The sequence below is a fragment of the Mytilus edulis genome, chromosome 3, assembly GCF_963676685.1.
Source record: "Mytilus edulis chromosome 3, xbMytEdul2.2, whole genome shotgun sequence".
NCBI lineage: Eukaryota > Metazoa > Mollusca > Bivalvia > Mytilida > Mytilidae > Mytilus > Mytilus edulis.
In genome coordinates, this window is record NC_092346.1 from 13,399,942 (window position 1) to 13,420,612 (window position 20,671).

A 20,671-nucleotide genomic window follows, 5' to 3' on the forward strand; every position below is an offset into this window, starting at 1 on the left:
GCAGTTAAGTAAGACATTTTGTATTTTACCATATTATTCTTGTAATTTTGCTGGATCTTGAAATAACTAGACACAAAAACAATATCTCGGTCGAACTGTTTTTAGTAATAACATATTTTTCATTTTAGAAGAAAGCAGTATTGTTACAACGTTAGCAGTAGGAGATCCAAAAAATAATTTTTATAGCATCATAAGGGTTAATATCATAGATTTCTACAACGGATACACTACAGTGGATTTACAAGTAACGGTAATTCTCACCTTTTTAAAACTGTATTGCCCAATACATAAGCAACATGTTTAAGACTAACTATATAATCTAAATAGTATTTGAAAATTTTCTGTGAAATAATGACTTAAATCGGAAAATGATGTTCACCAATCTACAGTTCTTTTCTTGTTTTCTATTTGTGGAGAAAAAAATGAAAATACTCTGTATCTTATCATTTTTAGGTTAATAATGCCATTAATACTGATAGATCTATACAATCAGATACAGAACTGATCAACACTATTACCGAACTAGTAAATGACGGCATGGTTGAAGCACGAATCAGGAATGATCCTAAGCAGGTCATTTACCAGGCTTCAATTATCGTGGCTTCTATAGCATTAATAGTAAGTAGAAGACACACTCACAGTCACCATATCCATAAACATATAAAAACTTACTGTGATTACCAAAATTCATATTTCGTAAATCGGTTTAAATAATGATTTTATGTATTTATCATTGTTTATGACATAGACAAATAGTACCAAAAAACTTAATTGTAATCGATAGAAAAAATTGCAGATCGTGGTAAGAATTGGTTTTCTGGTATCTAAAGATACGAGTTTAAACACGTTATAGTTTTCGGCGATAAGACATTTAATTTATAATCTTATTAACAAAATTGTACCGAATCAATTCAAATTCTGTATTTTGTTTTATAATTGAATAATTATACAAGTTACAATCTAAATATTATTGGTTGTTTTCTTTTTCAAATAATTAAAAAAACAACTAAATATTATTGCTCATGTTGATGTAAAGCTATCACGATCCTGCATTTCGTCGATTCTTATATTTTGGCATTGCAAAAGATCATTTAAGTTTTCTTTAACTGTTTATGATGTCTATAAACTTATTCCATTGGATGCGTACTTGGACACATGATATGATTATTTGTTATTGACTTTGCCATAGCTTTAAATAACCACGAGTGCACTCAGATAGAAAATGTGTAAGTAATACATTTTTGTTCGATATTTTGTATGTGGCTAGCCGCAAAACCAAGTTCAACCCACCAGCTTTTTTCATAAAATGTCCTGTATCAAGTCAGGAAAATGGCAGTTGTTATCTTATAGTTCATTTCTGTGTGTGTTGCATTGTCGTTTTGGTTTTTTGTTGCACGTCAGCGTTTCTGTTTCGTTGTTTACCTTTTATAGTTGATGTGTTTACCTCAAATTTAGTTTGTAACCTGGATTTATTTTCTCTCAATCGATTTATGACTTTTGAACAGCGGTTATACTACTACTGCCTTTTTTGTTACGATCTGTTGAGTCAAATTTCTTTCAATTGATCCTTATAATCGTTATAATGCTGTGTTCTGACATTCCTGTCTCATGTAAGGTAACGACACATGTTTTAAGCCGGACACATTCTAAACGTGCGTGTCCTGAGTCAGGAACCTAGTATACAGTTCATGTACTTTGTTGCTGTATAACATGTATCAAATTTGTTTTTATGTATTGATATGTACATAAATCAGTTTAAACTGTTTTACACCTTTGCATGTCGTCGCATGCTGATTATGCAGTATAGGTATATATTTGAACAAAGGTAAACTAATATTGCCTCAAACATGTCAAGTATCTATTTTTAAAATCTTGTTAAAACATATCTGAACGTTTTTGATCAACTAGTTTCCGTCAAACGTTTGTTTGTCTTTATTGAAAATATGATTTCTCTACTCGATATACTAACTAAACACAAAATATGACTTATCTACTCGATTTACTAACTAACCACAAAATCTTATTAGGCAGACATTTTACTTTTTAGAATTAAAACTACCTTTGATCAGATTAATAACTTTAACTTTGTACTTGTTTGGCTTTATAAATATTTTGATATGAGCGTCACTGGTGAGTCTTATGTAGACGAAACGCGCGTCTGGCGTAGTAAATTATAATCCTGGTACCTTTGATAACTTATATCAATGAAATCATTTTCAGTAATATATCTCATATTTAATATTCAGCAGGGAAAGACATAATGTAATCCTTCTGTGGTTTTCATTTTAAACCACTACGCAAATTGCATCTCAATTCTCACAGAAGGCTGCATTGTAGATTAAAAAAGATCAATATTTGTTCCGAAATATTGAACCAAGACATTAATACTTATTGGAAACTTTAAATCGGATTGATTATTTAAAAATCAAATGTACCCTTGAACCTTAAAGCCGTATATACACTGGTAAAAATGCCACACATGCGTGGCAAGAAACATGTGTATTACGCATGTAACACACCTGTGACACATGCGCTTTTAGGTACATGCGTGACACATGTGTGGCATTTTTGCCCTAGTAGTTTTGACGTTTTACATGATTCATGATTGACAGACATTTTACATTTTAGAACTAAAACTACCTTTTATCAGATTAATATCAATAAAATCTGTTGCAATTAATCATTTTCAGTAGAAAATCTCATGTATAATATTCCACAGGAAAAGACATAATGTAATCCTTCTGTTTTTCATTTTAAACCACTTCGCAAATTTCATCTAAATTCTAACAGAAGGCTGCATTGTAGACTTAAAAAAATCATATATATGACCATAGAGATTAACACTTATTTGAAACTTTGAATCGGATTTATTATTATTTAGAAATGTACGTAATTGAACCTGAAAGCCGTATAGTTTTGACGTTTTACATTATTCATGATTGGCAGACCACACACACGTTCATCAGATTATGTAAGGCATTGTGGTAATTAGTTCCTGTTGGAACTCTATGGGGAATCACATTTTAAAATTTACCCATAAATCTTTAACACTAAATTTGACTATAAACTGTTCGAAATGGAAGCATAAGCATTTGTCTTAATCAAGTTTTCGTTATGCTACGATATGAGACTTTGTTTTTAGCAGCAAATAAAAATTAAAGTAGTCTGATGTTACTGCGTTTATAAGAAAGTACCATGATAAGTTATAAGGTTATAGAAAAACAAAAGATATGGAATATCCATTAAACTGTTCAAGAGCTAAAGATACTTGTAGTAGAAAATTTTTAAAAATCCAATAAAAATGTTTTAGAATTAAAGTATTGTTTTGGTTGTCAATTCCATAACACTGATACAAAATAAACAAAAGATTTCTTAAACTATCAGCGTTTGGCTTAGGAACTATCCGATTACCTGGAGTAACACCTTTCAAGGAGCAAACATTCTTCATGTTATTATCTAATCTCAGATTAAACTTTTAAACTAGGTACATTGGTGCTTCCATACGCACACATTTATATAGAAGTAACATTGAATCAGAAAGATATCACGTGATTCGAGCATCACACAATAGCAGATTATACAAATGTCCTAGGGTATTAATACTTTTCATTATTGTAATAAAAAATATATCAAAACCATGAGGTCATAATATGCATTATCAGTAACACACATACGCATGTTTGAAAAAAATATTGCTTTCTAAAAAGTGTGACATTTGATTAGTAAAAATTTATTTGAAAATATTGAAACGCTAATTGGAAGTCTGCAATATCCCAAACCGTCTTACGGTGTTTATATATCCCAACTCAATTCAGGGATTAAGTTACTACAAATGTCTTAAATCCTTTATTATATTCTTCAATGGATACAAAAAATTGATTTGCAAGTTTGACTGTACCAGCAGAAAACTTTTTTTAAGCGGAATATCGTATCTTAATTTTACGGTGATTTTGTTAGCCAAGCACGGAAATTTAGATAAGATACGGGTAAACTTATCAATCCTTTAAATAAATGTATTGATAAAGGTTAATTATTCAACACTGTAATGTAATCTTTGAATATTGTTGTTATTGGTATAAATATTGATTTAGTTTAATAAAAATTAAAACGATACTTAAAATATTATTAACACAGTTATGTACTTTCACGATACTACAATCTATCGATACCTATATTTTGGCATTGCACAAGGTCATGTTTTTCTCTGACTATTAATGACGTCTCTATCCTAAATCTATTGGATGTTGGATGCGTACTGATTGATATTTTAGTCTAAGATACATGATTTTTTTAGTTATTATTAGTTGTAATTGACTTTAAACTAGCCCTCAGAAGCTGCGAGTACTCTCGGATCTGTCCTTTTTTGTTGTTAGCGATGAGGGATGGACATATACCCGGCCACGTCCTGTCTGTGATTTTAGTTGATGTTTTTCTTTGTATCGATCTGATGAGCTAAGTCTTTTTCAACTGATTTTAATAGTTTGTCCACTTCTTTTGAACTTTGGTGGATAGTTGTTGCATTGGCAATCAAACCACATTTCCTTATGTTTATATCGGTGCAATTGTAGAAATAGAAAACCTCAATAATCCGACAACAGAAACAAAAACAACAACAACAGTAGAAATAATAATGATAACAATACAATGAAATAATGCCTAACATTTAGTTTTTTTTTAGCCAATACAACCAGAGACGTTTAATACCACGGACAACCCGTTAGAATGGGTTTCTGGATTATTGGAAGCCACAAAGAATGGAACGAAACCATATGACGACATACTGAATGATCTGCTAAAATATTATCGAGATCCTGTTATGGTGGTTATTGTACAGGTAGGTATACTTGATTTGAGCGAGTAAGTTTGTTTATGTTAAATACTGATTCAACAATTGTCTAATTTATACAATTTAAATAAATCACTATAATAAGTATTCTACGTAAACGTTTAAAGGGGCACTAGCTACGAGATATATGAAAAATCTAATACATTATTTTTTTGCTCAATCATTAATGACATGGAAATAGCGAAACAATATTTATCTTTTAGCAGCCAGTATTGTTGAATTTTGTCAAAATAAGCTACAAAAAGATTGATTTTTAACCGGATTTTTGTGACAAAAATGTCGGTTATTGATTAGGGGATGTACGGCGGGCGGCAATCAAATGTTGTCCGTGCATTAACTCATGAACCGTTCAACCAAAGCTTTTAAAATTTTAATATGTTGTTACTGACAATTAAATGAAGGTCAAGTTCAATAATGGCGTTCAGGAGTTATGGTTCTTGAAAGATTGAAAAATGGAGTTTCCAGTCGTGTCCGTGCATTTACGCATGAACTGTTCTACCTAAGCTTCCCAAATTTTAATATGTTGTTACTGATGACAAAATGTAGTTCAAGTTCAAAAATGGTGATTTTGACTTTAACCGTTCAGGAGTTATGGTTCTTGAAAGATTGAAAAATGGAGTTTCCAGTCGTGTCCGTGCATTTACGCATGATCTGTTCTACCTAAGCTTCCCAAATTTTAATATGTTGTTACTGATGACAAAATAGAGGTCAAGTACAATAATGACGATGTTGACATTTACCGTTCAGGAGTTATGGTTCTTGAAAGATTGAAAATGGTGTTTCCAGTCGTGTCCGTGCATTTTCTCATTAACCATTCAACCAAAGCTTTTAAAATTTTTATATGTTGTTACTGATGGCAAATTAGAGGTCAAGTTCAATAATGACGATTTTGACTTTTACCGTTCGGGAGTGATGGTTCTTGAAAGATTGTGAAATGGCGTTTCCATTCACGTTGTTGCATTTACTCATGAACCATTCAATCTAAGCTTTTTTTTTATTTTAAGATGTTGATACTGATGACAAAATGGAGGTCAAATTTGATATTGACGATTTTCACTTTCACCATTCATCAGTAATGGCTCTTGTGATATTGCCAGGAAACAAATAAATATTAATAAATCCGGTTTGTTGTCGTTGTGACAGCCTCTTGTTAATTATTCACTTGCAAGTGAATAATTTGACCTCATTTATTCAGTATCCATGTGAACTCCAATTTAACCCCTGAGCTTGAGATGGATAACACTTGAATTGTATGTGTAAAGTTATTCAAAGGAAAGGAATGTCAACATTGAAAGAAAGTGAAACAATTCTATGGTTAATTAGATGGCGTATAGATTAAAATACATAAGAAACGAAGCTACTTGTTTCAAGCCCATGTCCTGTTAATTGTTTATTTTTGACTATTGATAGGTTGGATAAATGTCTAACTTTGTTATAAATCAAATATGAACATTTTATTAAAATCGGTGAACATGAATTTGACAGCTAGTGCCCCTTTAAAGAGCTTCATTTCCCTTTGATAAGAGAAGCTCAGAGTCAAATTGTTGTAAGGCAAACTGCATTTTCAATACCTGACAGTTATCCAAATCAGGGTCGTTCTTTATGCAAATAAGAATTACAAGGTATTTTAAACTTAATCATTTTTTTCAAGGCTGTTGAGAATTTGACGAAAGAAATGGAAATTAAGTTAATGTCGGATGACACAACTTTTTACATGACAGAAATGGCAACCAGTGCATTCGCCACTGCACTCAGTGATAATAAATTAGTTAATAACTTTGCCGGGGTAAGTCTTATGAAATGAATTTAATTACCAAAAACATTATGAGTTAAAATCAAGAGATACATGTAGATTTATATATAAGTAAGCAGATATCGCATTCTCAAAAATTAAAGGAAAAAAAGAAATATGAAAAGAAATTAGTTCATTCCAAATGAAAGTGTGCATATTCATATTCAAAAAAGTTCGCCGAAATTATTTAAAAAAAATATTTGCATAAACAGCTTAATTTAATTTAATTCATTGCATTTGTTTTGCAGACTTCAGGATCTAATGCACTAACAAATCTTGCTACAAATTTCAAAAATGCAAGTGAAACTGCATTATCAACTAATGGTTTGTTCGATAGCTCAGACCCTCATTTAGACTCAACATCAACTGGTGAGAACTATATTTAAAATGCTACTTACTAAATGCAAAGTATATTTATGTATATAGGCAATTACTCATCATTTATTCAAGAACCTTGAAACATGCAAATATCCTTTATAAGTCATTAGAACTCGTCTAAACATCAACCCAATAATGTTAGATCTGTAAATTTGCTTTCGCAAATTTTTGGTTCTTCCCTCGCCGGGATTCGAACCCATGCTACTGTGATATCGTGACACCAAATCGCCTGCACTGCAGCCGTCCCGCTAGACCACACGACCACCTGGGCTCTCTAAAAAAAAGAGTTTTCGCTGGCCGTGTGTTAACTTCCCTCGTCAGTTTTAATCTAGCGGCGTACTGCAGTACATGATAAGGCATGAAGATGTTATTGTTAGATCCTACAAATTAATGTAATATACAGTCACAGAAAATAATTATATTTATAAGTACGTCTGAGTCAGTGACAACTCTACAACAGATGTATCCATCGGATCGCCATCAATGATGGTGATACATGGCTGTGTACATAATGTATATACAATTCGTCTAAACATCAACCCAACAATGTTAGATCTGTAAATTTGTATATATATATGGCTTGAAAGAGACACTAAGCTTGCTTAGTGGATAAAATGAATTAATGTTTAAGTGGAGGAGAAAAAAAGAAAAAATGAAACAAAATGTTACAAAAGTAGTAAGTTTCAAACAAAACGTTGAGTGTCACTGATATATTTCTGAACAGATTTAAAAATAGCAATATTCATATCATATGAAAATAATCTGTTTCCAAAAAGTAATAGTTCAATATCTATATCAACATTATCAGCAATGGAGTTAATGGGATTCTCGGATAAGAACTGATTAAACAAATGAGATTTTAGGTTGCTAGCATTATTTCTGAGTTGACAATGACTTATATTAAGTTTTCTTATCCCATAGTTGAAAGGTTTAAATATATCCTATAAAACTTTTCAAGTCCACTTCTAAATATACCCAAACTTGGGGATTTTTGTAAACTCAATGGAAGACTATTTCAAAGTCTTATATTGGAAGGAATGAACCTATTAAAATAAGAGCTAGTTCTAGCAAGCTTAAGAGGCGGATGAAAAGTGTTATTTTCATTCCTCATGTATAACGGGTTTGTCTGGGAAGATATGGCTGAACTAACTCATATAAGTATGCAGGTGTCATCCCATTTAATATTTTATAGAATAGTATAAGCTTATGTTTATTACGTCTATTCTCCAGAGTTTCTAACCTAATTCAATATAATGTTTTTGTCTGGAGGAATTACGTCGTAAACCTGTGATAATTCTAGCGGCTTCTATCTGAATATTTTCAAGAAGCTCAGACTCTGGGAGCAATTGCCCCATACAACATCACCATACTCTAATATAGGTCTAATAAAAGCATAATAAATACGTAAAGGGACTCCTATCTAATAAATGTTTAACTTGACGAAGCACAGATAGACGAGAGCATGCTTTTTTATAAATAATATCAATATGTGAGTTCAATGAAGCTGATGAATGAAATGTTATCCCAAGATGACAGTGAATATTTATTTTCTCAACCTCTTCCTCATTTATCCCAATAAATACAGGTTGGTGCTCCCTTTCCCTTCTAGTAAATACAATATGTTTAGTTTTTTTAGAGTTAAATTGAACAGCCCATGATTTTGCCCAATTTGAGAAAACATCCAAGTCATCAGTAAAAGAAGCAGCTGCTACAGCGGGATCATCATCTACTATTACAAATAAAGAGGTGTCATCTGCAAAAAGTCTTAATATCATTAGCAATGTCATTTACTCTATCATTTATATAAAGTAGAAACAGAAACTCAAATGGTCTTAAAACTGATTCCTGTGGAACACCTGCATGTATACTTCTTAGAGTTGACGAAAAGCCTTCTGAAACGACCTTTTGTTGACGATCTGAAAGATAAATTTCTATCCAAGATAAGAGCTGATCATTTATGCCAGATTGTTTAAGTTAAAATAAAAGTCTTTTATGCCAAACTTTATCTAAAGCTCTAGATACATCACAAAATACAAACCTTACATCCCTCCCCCTATCCATATTACTAATAACTTTATGATATATTTCCATCAACTGATTAACAGTAGAGTCACCTGTCTGGAATCCAGATTGAAACTTTGACAAAAGGTTATTACTCCTCATATATTTCTACAAATGTTAAAATAGAACTTTTTTCATAATCTTATAAACAATACTAATAACAGATATTGGACGATAGTTTAGAGCTGAATGTGGACTACCTTTTCCCTTAAAAATAAGATTAACATGTGCAATTTTCCATAACAGTGGAACCTGTTTAACTAATAGAGACATATTAAATAACTTAGTTAATGGTTTAGAAATAAAGCTAGCAACCTCTTTACAATTCTAGGACTGATACCGTCAGGTCCAGCTGTTTGTTAACATTCAAGATTTTTAACTGATCTAAAATTTCTTTCTCAGTGATGACAAATTTATTTAAATGACATGGAGGAGGCTCATTATTATCAGGAATTTCTTGTTCTGTATCAATATTAGCTATATTAGCAAAATGATTGTTCAGGATCTCTGATTTGTCCAATGGATGAATAAAAATTTGGCCATCATGTTCCAAAAAGGGAGGGGAATCTCTATTTTTAGTAAAATTTGATACAGACTTGGCAATGCGCCACCATATAACAGGATGAATATTTTTGTCAATAAGTTGAGATGTCAGTTTGCACTTATAATCTTCTTTTGCCTTTCTAACTAAACTGATAATTTCATTACGAATTTCTCTAAATGTTTTCCAGTGATCTGAACTCGACACATATTCAACAGAGACCAACGGACTTAGATGTCCGCAACTATAACTCACTGTATTGCCGTTAACAATTTACAAATCCTACACAGTTTAATAAGTAATATAATAAGTCCTGCAATTAAATGTAAAACAATTCAAACGAGAAAACCAACCGCCTGGTTAATGTAAAAAAAACCAATAAATGATCAACGACAATAACTTAATTACCGGTTCCTGGCCTTGGACAGGCACATACAAAATTTGACAGTGTTACATTGTTTTACTTTGTCATGTCGGGGCCCTTTTTATAGCTGAGTATGCGGTATTGGCTTTGCTCATTGTTGAAGGCCGTACGGTGACCTATAGTTGTTAATTTCTTTGTCGTTTTGGTCTCTTGTGTCTCATTGGCAATCATACTAATTTTCTTTTTTTTTTTTTACACTTTTAGCGAGAGTTCAATCCCCCTAACCTAGGACAGTGGTGTAGCATTTTAACATAAAACAAACTATTAATATCTGTTGAAAAAAGCATAACTCTTCCGATTGACAAATAAATACAATGTCAAAAACGTTAGGACACAAAGTACATATCTAAGAGATGAAAACTGGTTCGAAACTAATAACAACTGATAAAATTAAATCAGTGCACATCCAATGAATTTAGTGAGAAGACGTAATAAACAGTTTGAGAAATGACATTGTGCAATGCCAGTATATTGTTATCAACCAGATGAAGAACTGGTATCGTTCATACATATAACTCTATAAGAATATATTTTCAATTATATTAAAAAAAAAATAATAACAAAATCAATGTTAGTAACGATAAAACGATCTTTATAATCAATCGTATTACAGTGCAAATTTGCTTATATTTTATAGAATAAGACTTATTTTGTAAGTCTTGTAGCTTATGGTTTTTCAAAATTGTGCCTTAGAGTAACAATTTAGATAAATTGAACAGGGACTAGCATATAAATGTGTGTCTTTGTTGTGGAAAGGGATGTTGTGTGTTATACAACCTTGTTCGCCCAATAACTTTTATTTGAAAACTTCTCCTATGATCTCAATTGATCGCTAATCAAAACCTTTTTTGATCTTACATAACATATTTAGCTAATATAACAATATGCAATGAATATTAAAAAAAAGCAATTTATATTTGGAGCTGGTTACTTGTGTTAGATTTGATGCTTTTATATTAGTTCTAATTAAATGGTATTTTTCCATCTTGCAATATATTATGAGAAAAGGAAAGACTTGACAACGTACTTCCATGGATAGATATAAAAAGGAGAAAAGGCTCTGAAAAACAGCTAATTAAATCATAAGAAGGTTCATGCTATCGTCCCTTATAAGGCATTGTGTCAGTGGTTATCTCTGTATGTCGTATCATGCGGTAAATTTCGGAATGTTTCAAAATCAAATTTGGTTAAGTAAAGTGAATTGGAATCAATTATATTTTCAGCTATTATGACATTGGTGTCTGCTGTTGTTGGATCAACACTGACATCAAATTTTCCGGAAAATAGTTTGCCATTGATATCTGCAACAACTGCTGACGCAAGAAAACAAGTAGACTTTTTTGCAAAGATGTACAAAGATGATGCTTACAGTACAATGGAAGATGGTGAATTAACTCCCGAGGAGCGAACTGGACTATACTTATTGAGGGCGAGAATATCACAGGCCGAGTTTGAGGAAAAACAAATATTGGTATACATTTTTTTAATTATACTGCTTGAGAAGCCATATATTTTTCGTTTTCAAGGGAAAAAATAACCCCGCCGCATTTTTGCGCCTGTCCCAAGTCAGGAGCCTCTGGCCTTTGTTAGTCTTGTATTATTTTAATTGTAGTTTCTTGTGTACAATTTGGAAATTAGTATGGCGTTCATTATCACTGGACTAGTATATATCTGTTTAGGGGCCAGCTGAAGGACGCCTCCGGGTGCGGGAATTTCTCGCTACATTGAAGACCTGTTGGTGACCCTCTGCTGTTTTTTATTTGGGCGGGTTGTTGTCTCTTTGACACATTCCCCATTTCCATTCTCAATTTTAAACATATTTACACAAAAAACACAATACTTTTTTTTATCACGGCCAGTATCGCTTTTATGAATAGTTGATGTCCTGAACATAGATAATTAGGCAAAGTTGGCTTTAGATGAATTTGGCTATTTATTTTAGGTATTTTTAACATATAGCTCTTCAACGATTTTCGGTACTTATACATCTTCGGATTTCAAATGTTTGGCTTTGAGCGTTCCTGATGAAGGTAAATCCAGACAAGCGCTTCGGACGCAATAAATGATTAAACGTGTTGTTTTATATTTTTACATCACTGGGTCGATACCTCTGCTGGTGGACTATCAGTCCCCGAGGGTATCATCAGCTCAGTAGTCAGTGCTTCGGTACTGACATGATTAAACAAACTTTACTAAAATTGTCCGTTTATAAATTTTAAATTATTATGAAACAAAGGTTTCAACTCCCTCAGGCAAAGTTGGCTTTAGATGAATTTGGCTATTTATTTTAGGTATTTTTAACATATAGCTCTTCAACGATTTTCGGTACTTATACATCTTCGGATTTCAAATTTTTGGCTTTGAGCGTTCCTGATGAAGGTAAATCCAGAAAAGCGCTTCGGACGCAATAAATGATTAAACGTGTTGTTTTATATTTTTACAGTTTAAGAATTTTCAAATTAAGGTTAACGGTCGCAACTGTCAAAGTTTAATATCGTGCTCTCTAAAATGTACATTGACATTTATTTAATGTCATAAGAATCTAGTTTCACATTATTATGATTTTAAAGATATGATTAGCTAATAAAAACATAGATATTAATTTTAATCCTCTGTGCAGTTTTGTTTTTACATTTATTACGAACCCTTACAACATGTACAAATGTATAGCCGTTATTTAAATAATTCACTCGAGTAATTGCTAATCATAAACTTTGGGTGCTAATTCACTTTCGGGTCTTTATGCCGATGTAATCGATCTTTATCTATAGATATATAAGCATTCAACATATAATTATGGAAGTTGAAAAAAATATGTCAGATGATAGGCCAATGTATTTTTTTCAATATGTCACGCGTATTTGCTAATTAAATATGAAAATTCCATTTATTAGATGATTAAGTGTATAAAAATTTGTACGTCAAAATCTTCTTTTTACGTTTATTATTTTTGTCCTTTGTCAATGGGTTGTTGTTTCATTGACAGTTCACTGTGTAGTAGTCGACTGTCCAACTACAAGTGTCGTAGTTATGGTAACTGTATACTGAAAAGGAGTTGTCGGCAGAATAGAAATCTGAAAGACTTTAATTCAATAGCAGTTTATTCCTACAAATTTGGATAAAAAATACTATGTTGACAGACAAATTACGTACACGTATTTTTATAGTTAAACTTAGCCATTCTAGTACATGTTTGGAAGACACATTATGTTTATTTTGGTAAATTTGTAGAGTCATATAACTTTAAAGTCTATATCACACACAAACATTGAATTTTAACAGGAGTATTTAACATTTTCAGATTTCTATTTTTAAGAGAAAATTCCTAGTAACAAATTAAAAGTAGAGAAAAATCGAAATGACATTCAAAAATCAGCCGTCAATACGTCGCTGTCAATGACTTCACAGTCAAGAAAAAAGGGGATGAAATTACTGATACAAGTTGAGATGGTACCGGTTATCTGAGAACATTTATAATTCATAAGTTAATCATTATGAGGCCCCGTTGAATCGACATCAACTTTTCAACGGAGAAGAATAGGTCAACCTTAATGAAAATCGTAAACACATCGTTGTCTATATAATGATTTTTTTATGCCCCATTTATGTGCATTATGTTTTCTGATCTGTGCGTCCGTTTGTTCGTCCGTCTGTCCCACTTCAGGTTAAAGTTTTTGGTCGAGGTAGTTTTTTATGATGTTGAAGTCCAATTAACTTGAAACTAAGTACACATGTTCCCTATGATATGATCTTTCTAATTTTAATGCCAAATTAAAGTTTTTACCCCATTTTCACGGTCCACTGAGCATAGAAAATGATAGTGCGGATGGGGCATCCCTGTACTTGGGACACATTCTTGTTTGCGACTAATACAAGTACGAGAATACCGTTTGACAAGTTTGAGCATTTGATCATGATTTTAATTTTTGCCTTTTGCTTAGGGTCTTTCCGTTTAGAATTTTCCTCCGAGTTCGGAAGTTGTTTTATTTTACCTTGAACTAAAATCTGAGTCTTCAAAATTGTGGTATTGTCACGAAGGTTGCAAAATGAGGAATTCTTTTTCGAATTATTAAGTTTGCGATCAAAATAAGGCGACAGCAGTATACAAATATTCAAATCTTGTAATTCGATTAAGAAGATTCAAATCACGCTAAAAAACAAAAACTAAAGGAATTACATAAACTCGAAAATAAGCGTTCACGGGTGCCTTGACAGAGTAAGCGTCTTCTACTAAACATGCATTAAACTGGTATAAAATCTTAACCTATTGACCCTCTACTATTATATAAAGTTATGATGCAGAATGATTTTAAAATTTTGAAAAAAATAAGTAAATGATTGTAAGTGTTTATACGGTTTTCCTGACAAACGTGGTAGTTCCTAACAAGATTTTGTGAGGTAGATGAAATTGACATTAAAACGGTCGTATTTACTTTTGATGTCCAAGAATAGGCAAATCAGACATATTTTGAATTTGTTTACTGTCTACTTTAGTTTGGGGTTAATTCTAACTACAAAATTCCTATGAGACTGAAACATACTCAACTTTAAATTATCCAATTGTTAACCCTTTCATGTTCACTTACCACTTGTAAATAAAGGCAACAGTAGTATACCGCTGTTCGAAATTAATAAATCGATAGAGAAAAAACAAATCAGGGTTACCAACTAAAACTGTGGGAAACGTATCAAATATAAGAGAACTACGACACAACAGAAACACAACATTAAAATGTAACACACGGAGAAACGAACTATAATATAACAGTGGCCATTTTCCTGACTTGGTACAGGGCATTTTAAGGGAAAAAATGGTGGGTTGAACCTGGTAATACATAGTCTACATAATATTCCATAGAAGCGCTCGAATTAAAATAGAAACAAGACCAAATACCGATGTCAAAACTCATAAATCACTAGAAAAAAAAAATCCGGGTCCCTAACCAAAACCGAAGGAAACGCATTAAATACAAATATTCTTGCCTTGAACAGCATTTTTTCTATGCTCTCCTTGGGAATATCTAAGGTTTTTTCAAAGAAAAACTGGACATATACATCGGTCGCTTTAGACATTTCGGCCAAGGGGGATCCGCTCACACAACTTATCACCAGGTTCCATTTTCGGCCCCAATACTTAAGCTTTAACCGTTCCTTTTCTTCTGTTGATATTTTTCCTCAATATCAGGGAGGAGTATGTTTTGTATGTCTTTAATACTATCATCCATGAGTTTAGCATGAGATTCAAGTTTTTCTCCATTGTCCCTTAGTACCTTGACCTCTGTTTTTAGAATTTCAACATCCCCCTCTAATTTAAGGTGCAAACTTGCAAAGCATTCGGACACAGACTTTGATTCATACATTTTTTTAATGTCTCATACCTTGCTTGTTCCCTTGGTTCCATTCTTATCAGATGTATCAGTATACTACCATCAAAATGAACTTCAAGTATTGATTCTCGGTTCCGAATTCGACCACTGAACTATGTTTACACGAGTAATGAATTTTGGTCCCCTCGAATAATCAGGCTTTCTGAAATAATGTTTCTGGCAATTACACACTTTTTTATCAGATATATGTCATTAAAATAGTGAGAGTTGTTTCTGGATCATCTATTGTTTTTGTTTTAAGACCTACTCATAACTCACATACACTTATTAACTGTTTTTTTTCAATAAAATCGTCGGAGAGTAGAAAAACACCTCTTCATGCAATCGCCATGTTACCGGAAGTTCCAGGCCGTGCATAGGCTACCCGAAAAGAGGCAGACAAAGAGAAGAGAAATATTATTGTGCGCTTCAATAGCTTGATAGATCGAGATGAAGCTCTGGCCGCTGAAATGAAATTAAAACGTGGAAGTGGGTTTAGTGTCGTGCCCGATGTGCCGTCGTCTGTGGCAAAACTTCGTTTTAATCTTTTAAATGAAAGACGTGCACTGTCTTAATCAGAACAGAGGCAAGTCCATCTAGTTTACATTAAAGAGTACCCCTTTGTCATGCTGAAAAGGAGAAATCATCATAGACTTTATATCAGACCTTCTCGTGAAAATTTTTAACTTTAAATGAAATAAAAAAAAAAATCAAACAAAACTCATTAGAACACTCATATTAACATTTTGTTTATTGTTGTTGTATGTAATAACTTTGTTTTTGCTTTTTTTTTGGTATTGTGTATTTGAAACTCTCTCTAAATTGGGTTGGTTTTTTTTTTGCGTTTTTTTTATTATGTTCCCCAGTTCATCCGCACATGGCTAATTTGCATATTAGGTAGCTCAGGTAGACATGCGCAAACTAAACTGGATGTTTTGACTCAAGCTATTCAGACAAAAACACAGATAGCAATAATACATTTGTACCCATTCTAAACAAGAGAAACGCATATTATGTGCCTTTCTAATATTTAGGTAAAAGTTATTCCAAATATGCACCGTTGTTGAATTTCGTCTTGTAGGTGTCAATAGCTTTTATAAGCTTTGAACTTGGCCACAGTCCATCATAAACCGCACATGTCAATTTGACCTGTTATGATAGTAATATTGTTTCGAATTCCTATTTATGTTTTGAGAGATCCACATATACGTAACATGTCACTAAAGAGTCTTTCAAAACTGTCTCATCTTTAAGGTTACGACCAACCTGAGAGACGAGTCATATTAATCAAATAAAAAGCAGAATTATCTGCATTAAAAAAAGGAGGGCACCCTGGTCAACAATAACAAAGTTAAATTGCGACCCTCAAAATTAATCATTACAAAACTTGAAGTGGGAAATAGATTTACAAATACTTACAACATACATAGGGAAACACATTTCTTTAAAAAGCATGAAGAAATTGAAAAACATTTTATTTCATTTTTTGTGATATAAACTATATTTTGTTTACATAAATGGCAGGGGAAGAAGGAAACCCACGGTATTCTAGTTAAATAACTTACTTAATTCAAACTGTATAACCATGAAACGGGAGAACTTTGGTTGTTATTGGTTAAAAGGTTCGAAAAAAAAGAAGGGATATATTTAGTAAATGTAGAGAAAATTATGATATGGTTTTCTTGGTAGATACGCATTGAAAAAAAGGACTTGAAAATTATTGGCGGGCAGAATGGGGATATAAAATAATATTTGGGTCGCATACCACGAGCAGTAGGGGTGTGGGCTATCTTGTTTAGAAGCACTTTTTCTTTTGAAATTTTTGGGAAGAAAGTGGATCAAGATGGTAACTATGCAATTCTAGATATACAAATTTTCAATCATAGAATGACAATAGCAGTAGGTTATGGACCCAATGAGGACAAACTATTATTTTATGAAATTTTCCAACGAGATATTAAAAAGTTTGGTAACACTTCAGTAATAGTTGGGGGTGATTGGAATTTACCACAAAATTATGATATGAATACACTTAACTATTTGCATAAAAATAATCCAAAAGCACAAAAAAGGTCTATGAAATGATGGCAGAAATAGATCTTGTTGATGTTTATAGGCAATTACACCCAGAGAAAAAGAGGTTTTCCTGGAGAGGACCTAGCAAGAAGCAGGCACGACTGTACTACTTCCTTGTCTCATCTGATTTTCAAGCTCTTATCACCTCGTGCGATATTGGTGTTGCATATAGGTCTGATAACTCACCTGTATCTCTGTCCTTACAATTTAATACTAATGAAAAAGGCAAAGGGACGTGGAAATTTAACAATGCTCTATTATACGACAAAGAATTTATTGCTAATATTAAAACTTGTATTGCTGATTTTATTGAACAATATAAAATAGTTAATTCTGAAAATAGGGAGGAATTAGAATTTTCCATTTCGGATCAACTGTTTTGGGAAACATTAAAACTTATGATACGAGGTAAAAAATTATCTTATTCATCTTTTAAAAAGAAAGAATAGTGCATCAATAAAATATGACAACAATATTAATGGTATAAAGATTAAAAATTCTAAATTTTTACTTAGCCAGTACGGTGATGATTCGACTTTGATCCTAGAAGATAGTGAAGAATCTCTTAATAGTGCTCTGAATAAGATAGACGTATTTTACTCATGCTCTGATTTGAAGGCTAATTTTGAAAAAAAAACCCAAGTTATATGGATTGGGGCAAAAAGGGGATGTGGTGAGGAGCTAAACACAAATAAAAAATTAATATGGAATCATTCAGGAAATTTCAAACTCCTAGGCATTCAATATTGTTTGTCAAAAGATGATATATGTGTTGATAATTTAGAAAAAAATAAAAAAGTTAAAAATCTCTTAAGTGATTGGTCATTTAGAAATATTACTATATATGGAAAAATTGTAGTTGTGAAAACTCTTGCCCTTCCAATTCTAATTCAATGTTTTACTGTTTTACCAGATCCATCCCCAGATATATTAAAACAGATACAAGCTATGCTATACAATTTTGTTTGGGATGGTAAAGGGGACAAAATTAAAAGAAATATACTTATCTCAAATTACGAGGATGGTGGTGTAAAAATGCCACATATTGAATCCTTTATAAAATCAATTAAGCTTTCCTGGAATGAAAAAGTTTTAAACCCCACAAATTATTCATCATGGAAGGTGTTATTGGCAGATCATCTTGAAATGAATGGCGGCGAAAATATTTGGCATTTTACAAAATCAGGACTCAATTAAATTAAAAAAGAATTTAACCCTTTCTGGCAAAATGTAATTTCGTCATTGGCCTCACTGTGCGAACCTCTGACCACAGCCCCAAGTGACATCTTGTCTCAACCATTGTTTTTAAATGAAAATGTTATGATTGTTGGAAGAACAGCTTTTTATAATAGTTGGATCAAGAATAATATATTTTTCATAAATGATCTCATTAAGGAAAATGGAGAATTTTACTTTTATGAGGAATTTATTAGAAATTATAGTATAAACACAACTTTCCTAGAGTTCTATGGACTTATCTTTGCACTTCCAAAGGAAATGGAAAAATGTTATTCATTCACAAGTATTTTTCAAACTAAATACTGTCGGTCACAAAATTGTAACCGCCATTAAAACCGTGGATAAAGTATCAAACCATGGTTATGAAATGTTTCAAGATAAAATAAAGGAAACCCCATCTCGTATACAAGAGAAATGGAAAATAGAATTGGGAATTGATATCGTGAGTGAAGAATGGAGTTTCTTTTTTAGTCTTTCTTTAATGATAACTGAAGATCCCATATTACGGGCATTTCAATACAGATTACTACATATAATTCTAGGAACAAATACTTTACTTATGAAATGTAAATATAGTGAAACAGAATTGTGTACTTTTTGTACAGAAACTAAAGAAACATATATACATCTCTTTTTTGAATGTAGATATGTTCCAACATTCTGGCTTATTTTTTGTTTTCAAAAGTTGGAAGAGGGATGTAAAATAAGTTTTCACCCAACCTTATCAAGTATAATCTTGGGTGTAAAATATCATGTATTTAAAGATATTCTTAATACATGTATTCTCATATTGAAGCGATACTTTTACTTATGTAGAATAAGATTCACAGTCCCAGCTGTTGCTGAAGCAATCGAGTGGCTTAGATATTACTATAGGATTGACATGGTCTCTATGAGTTTGTGCTCTGCCAATAAAGCAAAAAAAAAAAGAAAAGAAAAGTGGTCAAATATTGATAATATTATTACGAAATAGAGCTCAATGAAGATGTATTCTGTACAGTATTATTGACTAAGTATTTTAAAATTTGTAACAATTATGGTTAACCATATACTTATGAGTCATTACAAAATTATTGTTTGTACGTCTTTACTTGTAGATGAGACTTGAGAATGATATGAAAATAACAAAAATATATATTACAAAAAAACTATTCTTGCCTTAAATTGTAAAACAAATTATAGGTCTGATGAAATCATTATAATTTATTCAATATTTGTAGGCATCATTAACAGATTCATCAATAGAAACAGCGTTGCAAGTGATGAATGACCAAGGACTGAATATGACATGTAAAGGTTGTAAGAAAACCTTTAAAACTAAACATGTTAATCTTTGCATATTCAAGGCATCTCTTCATGAGAGAGGCAAAAGATATAAAAGGGATATTCAAGCCTTAGATGACGTACCCAATGCTATACTGCATGCAGTTCCTATGACACAATGCGATTGGACAGAAATAAATTCACTTGGAGTAAGAATGCCTAATCTTAAAAAAATCCTATTTGTTTTCATCCTATTTGTTGCACACGCTTTGATTTATTTGTAAAATGCCAACCATGTGCCTATAGTGCTTTAGTACTATTAAACAATTATGCATTTTATCAATTATACCCCCGCTTTTTAAAAAAAAGTGGGTTATACTGTTTTACCTATGTCTGTCCATCCATCCATACAACCGTCAGTCCGTCCGTCCATCCAATGAATATTTTCGTCACATTTTTCTCAGGAACTGCTTGACAAGGATCTCTGAAATTTGGTTTCAGGGTTTATATAAGTCAGTTATACCGTGTGATGCGTTTTCAGATTCATCACTCAACAAGTTCCTGTTAACTAAACACTTGTATCATTTTACACATAATGGCCAAGTTGAAAATTTTCGTCACATTTTTCTCAGGAACTACAATACAAGGATTTCTGAAATTTAGTTTCAGGGTTTATATAAGTTTG

General features: G+C 32.1%; 1 protein-coding gene across 1 annotated transcript in view; it reads left to right on the plus strand.

Annotated features, from left to right (window-relative positions):
• LOC139515055 (polycystin family receptor for egg jelly-like) overlaps window positions 1–20,671 on the plus strand; it is a 93,692-nt gene that overhangs the window by 41,185 nt on the left and 31,836 nt on the right. Inside the window, exons 11-17 of the mRNA XM_071304614.1 lie at window positions 129–250; window positions 454–618; window positions 4,679–4,834; window positions 6,498–6,632; window positions 6,887–7,007; window positions 11,266–11,513; window positions 19,944–20,195. Of these exons, the coding sequence (XP_071160715.1) occupies window positions 129–250; window positions 454–618; window positions 4,679–4,834; window positions 6,498–6,632; window positions 6,887–7,007; window positions 11,266–11,513; window positions 19,944–20,195 (1,199 nt within the window). The remainder of the gene's footprint in view (window positions 1–128; window positions 251–453; window positions 619–4,678; window positions 4,835–6,497; window positions 6,633–6,886; window positions 7,008–11,265; window positions 11,514–19,943; window positions 20,196–20,671) is intronic.